This window comes from Peromyscus maniculatus, chromosome 7 (genome assembly GCF_049852395.1).
Source record: "Peromyscus maniculatus bairdii isolate BWxNUB_F1_BW_parent chromosome 7, HU_Pman_BW_mat_3.1, whole genome shotgun sequence".
In the NCBI taxonomy this organism is placed as follows: Eukaryota; Metazoa; Chordata; class Mammalia; order Rodentia; family Cricetidae; genus Peromyscus; species Peromyscus maniculatus.
Window position 1 is genome coordinate 33,623,944 of NC_134858.1, and position 9,006 is coordinate 33,632,949.

Genomic DNA, 9,006 nt, shown 5'->3' on the forward strand with positions numbered 1-9,006 from the left:
CTAAATTATAAAAATTGCTTTAAAAAAACCAAAAATGTCACTGCATATAAATAATACTGAAACTAACTGATTTTATTTTTATTACAGTGTGTGTGTGTGTGTGTGTGTGTGTGTGTGTGTGTGTGTGTGTGTGTGTGTACCACACTGCAATGGTCATTATGTGGAGGTCAGAGAAAAAAATCTATACTCACCTTCATCAGGCTTGGCAGCCTGGAGCTTTACATACTAAGCCATCCCATCAGCCACCTGATTATCTAATTTTAAAATTTGAAAGCTAATGAGATGACTCAGAGTACAAGGGCACTGACTGCCAAGCCTGACCACTGAGTTCAATTTTCAGAACCAGCATGGTGGAAAGAAAATATGACTCTTACAAGTTGATTCTGACATCTGTACACAAGCCATTGTGTGTAAACATCAACCCACACACACAAAATGAATTAATATAAATAAATAAATAAATAAATAAATAAATAAATAAATAAATAAATAGATGTGAAAATTTTTACATTGAAAATATTCTGAACAACTGGCTATACAGAACTAGTAAAATAAATTTCATGAAGCGTATATTACACAGCACCCAACAGCATATGATAATATACATGTAGACAGAAAAAGCATCTACAATACATGATGCAGAAAGCAGGATGAGAGCTCCAGATATAATCAGTAGAAAATGCTTTCTGGCATGCTCCACGGCCATGACTCAATGAACAACACTGAAAAAATAAAAGCTATAATGATTTTAATATTTTAATTTTATGTAACTTTTTATATTTCAATACATACAAACACATATCATGACCTATTCAAAATTCTAAAAGACTTTAGTTTGTGATGCCTGATCCTAGTCACTTGATGGTACAAAGGATGTCTAACAGATTCATCAAGCACAAGTCTGAGTGTGCCTGTGAGACCACTTGCAGAGATGATTGGGGTAGACATCTTTGGCCTAACCATTGGTTTAAGCTGCTAACCCATTTGAAATTTGAATGGATTATCAAGACAAGTATGCCCTGGTTGGAGGAAGTAGAACATTGTGATGTCAACAGCTGGTGTCAAGTACATGCAGGTGTCAGGACTTGAGCGGCGAGGCTGCAGGAGCACAGGGAAGGGGTGAGGGCTCACTTAAAGTACAATAGTGTAAAGCATCAGGTTTACAGGCTATTGCAGTAAGACTTGTCATTGCAACAGTTCATTTTCATTGTCTTATTTCCATTCTTAACAATCCCATTGAAGCAAATGTTAGCACATCTCTGGACTCCAAACTTGACTTTGCCACCTGGAGAGGAAGAAGGGCAAGAGGCAAAATATAAATATTAGTGGAAGAGCCAAAGTCTCAGTAAATTAGAGCCAGGCTCCTAGATGAAAGGTACATCTACCACACAGACATAACGGAGGTGGCCTCTCTGCGGCCATCATCCCTCAACTCCTAATATAACCCACAGGTAGAACTTCATTCCCAAAGTGCTGAATGGAATTTTAGAATCCAGTTCCTATCATGCCAGAGTGTGTTCACCCAGAAAGGCCCTGAGAATCACCCAGACACCTTTCAAAAATAGTTTTAATTCATAATCTGTTTGTTGATCTGACCAACAGGCAGTGGCAGCCATTACCAGAAGCAAAGGGCCTTTTCCTTTCCCTATTCCTATAGGCAAATGTATCCTCCTTCAGTCTCTGAGTTTGCCAAGAGCATTCTGGAGATGGATTCATTACTGTAGGGCAAACAGGATGGTCCCTGGAGCTCCCAGACTTTACCTACCTTCGAGCACTAGAAGTGAGGCGCACTTCTCACCAGGGTTAGCCTTACAGCAACTTTCTTCTTTCTCACAAATCCTCTCAGAATTGAGCCTAGCGCACTTGAAACATGTCAAAGCTGAAAAGACAAAAGTGAGTGTTAGGGGCTCATTCAGGGCCCAGCCTTAACCATCAATGGTAGCTGAGCCTGTGGCTCTGGTTAATGAGAAATAAACAATAGCCAGAGAAAGAGCTGGCTGTGTGCTGAGCTAACTCCTTCAGGAAGGGTCATGACCATGAACTCTGCAAAGGGAAAGCTGGAGGAGAGTTGGAAGGTTCCCCAGCCCCATATCCTGAGAATGGACCAGGTTATCAGGATGAAAAATCAAAACTCTGATGTGGGGTGCCTAACCCACCACACAGTGTTATATTTCTGAGACAGCATAAAGAGACAGGAGGCAGAAAGAGACCAGAGTCTGACCTCTCCAGACAGGGATGTATTTATTAATACACACAGCAGAGGGAAGCCTCTCTCCTACAGGAAATGGAGGGGACTACTAGGAGGAAAAGCTGGCTGGAACCCTTTACAGGGGTAGGGTGAGAGTATCGGGGGTGATGAAATTGCTGTGGTTTAGGGGACGATGCTGGGTTGCAGTCTGCCCTTCCTGGAAGTATTTGCCCAGGGTTGAAAAAAGACTGTCTTGGGAAAAAGACTGTCTCAACAGCCATTCCTTCCTGTGCTGACTGGTGAGGGCTGAGCAAGGTCAACTGCGGTCTCAATCTTGAAAAGGAGAGAAAGAGGTAGGGAGCAAGCCCATACACAGGAGGCTTGTGGCTGAATTTTTTGTCCGATCCCTGTGTCTTTGGGCCCATTTCAGTTAGATGTGCTTGGTGCTGAAGCAACATCATTGGTAGAAGATGATGCAAACCCCCTTCTCAGCAGCAGTCAGATCCAGTGTTTTTCAATCTAGAAGTCGTGCAGCAGCCAAAGAATAGACTTCGTTCTGAGGGATATTAAGCTGATCTGAAGTTCTTTAAGGTTTCTGAGAGTTCTAAAGACAGAGAGGTTAACTGATGCAAAGAAGTCTTCAGTCCAGCTGTTTTAGTTCTGAGTCCTTAAACACACCCAGAGTGACAAGAAGAGGGGTGATTTGGGTGACCTGTGGCCCATTCGTCCCCACTTCAGAGGTCACTGAACTGCTTTCAGGGGCTTATGGTAAAGAGGAGATCCCTTTTTAAGAGATAAGATTTAAGTTTAAGATCCTCTCTTAAACTGCTTCACGCTGACAGAAGGGCCAATGTAGAAGGGGCATCAGCTAGCATGCCTCAGAGGAGGGTCCATCCAAGGGATCACAATAAAACCTAACAAATGGCAAAGTCCCAGAGCGTAAGTCAGGAGGTAATAACTGTACAACCTTGTGGGAACAATAAGAGACAAAGTTAATGAGGAAAATATTTTACATCAAGATTGAGTTAAGTTTTGTTTAGTGGCTTTAAATGCAATTGTAGGACTGGCTATATCATGTACCAGAGATCTTGGAAGGATAAGAGGTAACTGCAATTAGCTGTTTGTTTAATCAGACTTCTGCGTAAGGAACAAGCACCTGGAAGCTTTGTAAAGAAGTCAGTTAAAGTCAGTATCTTAGTCAGGGTTTCTATTGCTGTGATAAAATACCATGACCAAAAGCAAGTTGGGGTAAAAGGCTTACACTTCCACATAGTAGACCATCATTGAAGGAAGTTGAACAGGAACTCAAATAGAGCAGGAACCTGGGGGCAGGAGCTGATGCAGAAGCCATGGAGGGGTGCTGCATACTAGCTTGCTCCCCATGGCTTGCTCAGCCTGCTTACTTATAGAACGTAGGACCAGAAGCCCAGAAGTGGCATGGCCCCACAATGGGCTGGACTCTCCCCCATTAATCACTGATTAGGAAAATGTCCTAGAGGCTTGCCTCTAGCCCAATCTTTCAGGGGATGTTTCTCAGTTGAGGCCCCCTCCACTCTGATAACTCTAACTTGTATGAAGTTGGCATAAAACTAGCCATCATAGTGAGAATCTAGTTGATAATTTAAAATAGAATTCTATTGAGTCACTTTATAGGATTGCCTAGGAAAATATCCAAAGACACTGTTTGGATATTCTGGATAAGTTTCAAAAACTATGAGTTTGGTGGCAGAGTATCTGACAGCCTTTTTTAATTGGGGAACATGGGAGTAGGGGTTAGAATATGCACCCTGGAATTAGCTTTTTCTAAGAGAATTGAAAGTCAAGATAAAGAGCATATCTAACTGAACTAGCATGCCCACCCCATACCAATCAGTGGTGTAATGAGGGCTTTTAAGTGCCAGCCTCAAAAACCTTCTTTTCAGGGTTCTAAAAAGATGCTACAACAAGTGAGGAAGAACTAATATCTGAGAGTGAGGCAATGAATTTGCTCACGCTATGTGCTTTCTACCCATGTCTCTTTATTGTTCTGAATTCAGTTCTCTCCTGTTGTTCTCTTTTTGTTCTGACTGGAGTCTCTGAAGTTTCCAGTTTTTATACATATACAATCAGCAATTATATATGTATACAATCAGATAAGAACTGCACAAGATGATAACTGTCAGGCTTTCTTTATGACTCAAGGTGGGAGAGGTTTGCAGGAAAATATTTGGAACTAGAAAAAATCATCCTGAGTGAGGTAACCCAGACTCAGAAAGACAAACATGGTATGTACTCTCTCATAAGTGCATACTAGATGTAAAGCAAAGGATAACCAGACTTCAACTCACAACTCCAGGGAGGCAACCTAGTAAAGAGGACCCTACGAAAGACACAGGGATTGCTCAATGACAGAGAAATGGATGAGATCTACATGAGCAAACTGGACGTGACGGGGGGGGCGGTAATGGAGGACAAGGGTTGGGGGAAAGGGAGCTTAGGGGAATGGGAGGTCCCAGCTGGATCAGGAACAGAGTGGGAAAACAAGGAAAGAGATACCATGATAAATGAAGACCCCATGGGAATAGGAAGAAGCAGAGTGCTAGAGAGGGTCCCAGAAATCCACAAAGATACCTCCACAATAGACTACTGGCAATGGTCAAGAGGGTACCTGAGTTGACCTACTCTGGTGATCAGATGGCCAAATACCCTAACTGTCATGATAGAACTCTCATCCAGTGACTGATGGAAGCAGATGCAGAGATCCACCACGGCCAAGCCCCGGGTGGAGCTCCAGGAGTTCAATGGGGATGGGGGGAGGGAGAGAGAGAGAGATGAGGGATTATATGAGCAAGAGGTATTGAGACCATGATTGGAAAAAGCACAGGGACAAATAGCCAAACTAGTGGGAACACATGAACTATGAACCAATTACTGAGGAGCCCCCATAAACTGAATCAGACCCTCTGCATAAGTGAGGCAGTTGATTAGCTTGAACTGTTTGGGAGGCCCCCAGGCAGTGGGACCAAGACCTGTCCTTAGTGCATGAGCTGGCTTTTTGGAACCTGGGGCCTATGCTGAGACACTTTGCTCAGCCTTGGTGTAGGGAGGAGGGGACTGGATCTGCCTCAACTGAATCTACCAGGCTGAGCTGAATCCCCAGGGGAGACCTTGCCTTGGAGGAGGTGGGAATGGGGGTGGATGGGGGGGAATGCTGGGGGGTGGGAAGAGGGAGGATAGGGGATCTGTGGCTGATATGTAAAATTAAATTAATTATAAAATTTAAAAAAGCATCAATGAACTCTTAAAGGGAACAGGGTCAAATGAAAGGGAGAGAGACCTTAAACTAATAGGGAAGTCTAAGAAAGGGGGCAGGGGAAATTAGTGTGTAATACTACATCCTGAAGCATGGGTAGATAATAAGCTAATCAATAGACCAAGGTGAAAGTAAGTGCAAAGAGTTAAGAATTAGTGGAGGTTAGTTTGGGTCAGCATCTTCTTGTCTGCTGGCAGGGTGAAACCAGGACACGCTTGTTCCCTATCTATCTGAGTGGCTACGAATCAACAGTTTCAGACATGTAGTAATTCTATGTCCTTGAATGTCAGTGAATGTCTCAAGTGAGATTCTTTTACCTGGACACTAACACTGACCAAACACCTCCAATAAAGATAATCCAGGAGGACTCAGGAACATGGAAATGAGGAAAATAATTGCAGCTACAGGGGGCTATGTGGATTTGCAATGCCTCCTTCCTGGACATTTTTCCCCAAGACAGACAGACAGACAATCTTGGTAAACAGGCTGTCCGAACAGTCTTTCTTTTCTGTGCTGACTGATAAGGGCTGAGCCGGATCAACTGTAATCTCGCAGGAATCCTTTAATAAAACTGAGGCATTCTATCACACAGGACTGCACAAATTCATGCTTTCGTTGTCTTTATCTTGTCAATGACCTACCTTCCCCACTCCAATCCAAATTTAGGCCCATTCACATTTAAGCTTGAGGAATTGAGGATGCTTGAATATTCGAGAGAATAGAAGTGAAGGAAGATGGAGAGGCTGGGGAAGAGAGCAGGGTAGCAAGGAGCAGGAGGAAGAGCACCAGGACCATGACAAAGAGGAGGAAAGGGGAGCATCCTTGACTGTGCACAGCAGAGGCAAAGGGACAAGTGAAATGTGGACACAGGAATGAAGCAGAGATCAGTTCCAATGTTAGCCAGGTCCTATTCCTTGCTCCTCATACCCTCTAATGGTCCCTAATCAGTGGCATGTCTGCCTGGCCTGCACCAAACCCTACCATCTGCCAGAGTCTCACCTTGCAGGGAGCTCACCAGCAAGGAGAGGCCCAGCAGGAGCAGCACGATGCGTTTCCCCATTGCAGTGAGATCTTCAGACCAGAGAGCAGCAGGAAACAGGACAGCACTCAGCAAGCCAGGCTTATATGATAAGCCTAGGTTGGGAGGGGCAGCCAGGATGATCCCAGGAAATGGACTGAGCTTATAGCCAGGGGGAAGCCCAGATATCATGGATTTTTACTGACTTTCTGCTGCTGTGACACATGGCCTGTAACGCTTTCATTAAGGACAAAATTTAATTCAAGGTAAACCTGTGACTCCATTAATTCTTCCCTTGGTGCTCTCATGTCTTTTTGGAAAAATTCAGTGCAATCTGATGGTCAGAAGGAAAATGCCCTCAGGTGCTCCTTTTGGGGGAAATATGTTCAGGAAGGAGCTTTGAGCCCTGGCGACCTCTAAAACCCTGACACCAGGCAACCCTGCTCTCCACTTTGATATGCCAAATTAAAATAAAGTTGTTCTCTTTATTTTAGTTGTCCTGCAAGGATAGCCAGAGCATCTGTGTATCTCTCTGTGCTTGGTTATTGCTCTTCTCTTCCAAGAACTTTATGTCTTAGCTTTTGCTGGGCTCACCACGGCACCTTTCAAATGGGGATTCATGGCTGTGAGACTCGGTTCTAAGAGCTGGTGGCTTTGAGCCTGGAGCGTGTTACACCCATGCCCTGACATTCTGTGCAGAAGGAAACCACTTCTCTCAACCTGATACATCCATAAACCTGTGTACATGGAAATGGGATATGTACCTGGATATTTCTTCAGTTGCTCAACAAGACAGGAAAGGCAAAGAGTAAATTCAGGCCTGTCTTCCATGAAGGCCACAGTCATCCTCCTTACATAGGATACAGAGATAGGAAAAGTTAAAGGACTTTGACAGAAGCCTGGGAAGGAAAACCAGCCCTTCATTGTGGGTCTGGATCCCTGTCCTGCTGATGAATCAAGAAACTTCAGGCACCATAGGTAAAGCCATAGAGATTACAGATACTCCTTAATACACATCAAACAGATGTCTGATCAGATGTTAATGTCAACTTGACACACCTTGAAAAAGGGAAACTTAGCTGAAGAATTGCCTGAATCAGATTGGCCTGTGAGCATGACTGTGAGTCATTGCTGCTGTTCTTGTTGGCTAATTGATATCGGAGTGTACAGTCCAATATGGACAGTGTCAACACAAGGCAGAGGAAATCTAGCTGAGCAGAAATGAGTGAGCCAGCCAGAATGCATTGAGGAGTTGTTTTGTAGGTGTATCTGTTGGGACTGGACTCCATAACTCACTTTGCTTGGTTGTAGTTTTCTGTCTTGAACAGAAAAACTTTTTCTCATGTCTGAAGGCTGAGAAGTACAACATGGACTTTCAGTCAGATTCAGTGACCTGGTGAGGGCATTACCTGGTTCATAAATGACCCTCTGCTGTGTATTAACACATGGGAGAAGAAATAAGGAGTTTCTGGGTCTGTATCTTTAACAAGGGGTGAATCTCATTTGTAAGGGCTTTACATTGGGAAAGTATGTACATATAAGGAAAGACATTGTTGGACATCTGAAAAGCTAGTGACCAGTGGAAAATATTCATAGCATAAGTTATTGACAAAGAAGTTAAATGAGAATATGTGAAGAATTTCCTCAACTCAAGTAGTCTCTAGGAATGGGGATAGTAGGACACAGGCTATGGAGGAAACAACGGGAGAGGCAGTCTTTTGGGATGGGGGAAAGGAGAGCAGTAGTGAAGGGGGTGGAGGAAAGAATCAAATACATTATTCCTCCCTTGTGTTATTTCTTGAGACAGTCTCACTAAATAGAACAATCTGTTCTTAATTAATTCATAAAAATCTTCCTGCCTCTGCCTCTCTAGTGCTGGGGTTTAAGGCAAGTGACACCATACCTAGGTATCCCTTATGTTGCTCTACTCAGGCCACAGATGTGCAAAAGTACCCAAGATGCACCTGAAGTTCTTTGAGTAAGAATGCAGTAAGAGGCTGGAGCTATTGTAAGGGGATGGTGTAGCAGAAAAGGCACCACTGCACTGGTCATCGGGGGAAGGTGTCGGGTCTGCCATTCACTGTTGGAGAAACAGTGCCTACCCACAGTGCTTACCAGTCTGGACACAGTTGTTGGAAAGATTGGAATGAAGAGAGGAAGAGGAAGAGTGTGAGTGTGTCAGTCAGTGCTGAAGGGATAGAGGGAGAGAAGGAAGGAAATCAGGATCTACAGAAGGGAAGAAGTACTGGGGTGGTGGGAGGCAGAGAGCATCTCTCTAGGCCTAGTTGAACTATCTAACTATCCACATCTGCTGCTGAAGACAAGCATGTGTCAGTCTTGGGCAGTGCTCGAGATGAATGGTATAGAGCTGGGAGGGCACAGCTCTCCTTAGAATAGGGCTCTCCTTCTATAGGGCTCTCCTTAGAATAGGACTCTTCTTATACAGGGCTCTCCTTAGAATAGGGCTCTCCTTCTATAGGGCTCTCCTTAGAATAGGGCTCTCTTTAT

The 9,006-nt window shown here is 44.0% G+C and overlaps 1 protein-coding gene across 1 annotated transcript; it reads right to left on the reverse strand.

Annotated features, from left to right (window-relative positions):
• Nucleotides 1-731: 731 nt before the first annotated feature.
• LOC102909907 (prostate and testis expressed protein 14-like) lies at nucleotides 732-6,588 on the reverse strand. Its single transcript, XM_076576006.1, has 3 exons — nucleotides 6,480-6,588; nucleotides 1,766-1,879; nucleotides 732-1,285 (listed from the first exon to the last, which is right to left on the reverse strand). The coding sequence occupies exons 1-3, from the start codon at nucleotides 6,538-6,540 to the stop codon at nucleotides 1,161-1,163; spliced, it is 300 nt and encodes a 99-aa protein (XP_076432121.1). The 5' UTR covers nucleotides 6,541-6,588; the 3' UTR covers nucleotides 732-1,160.
• Nucleotides 6,589-9,006: the final 2,418 nt, after the last annotated feature.

Coding starts and splice junctions, on each gene's coding strand:
- LOC102909907 (XM_076576006.1), bottom strand. CDS start 6,540: ATGGGGAAACGCATCGTGCTGCTCCTGCTGGGCCTCTCCTTGCTGGTG. Junction 1,880..6,479: donor GCTGGTGAGCTCCCTGCAAG/GTGAGACTCTGG, acceptor TTGTCTTTTCAG/CTTTGACATGTTTCAAGTGC. Junction 1,286..1,765: donor CTCACTTCTAGTGCTCGAAG/GTAGGTAAAGTC, acceptor CTTCCTCTCCAG/GTGGCAAAGTCAAGTTTGGA.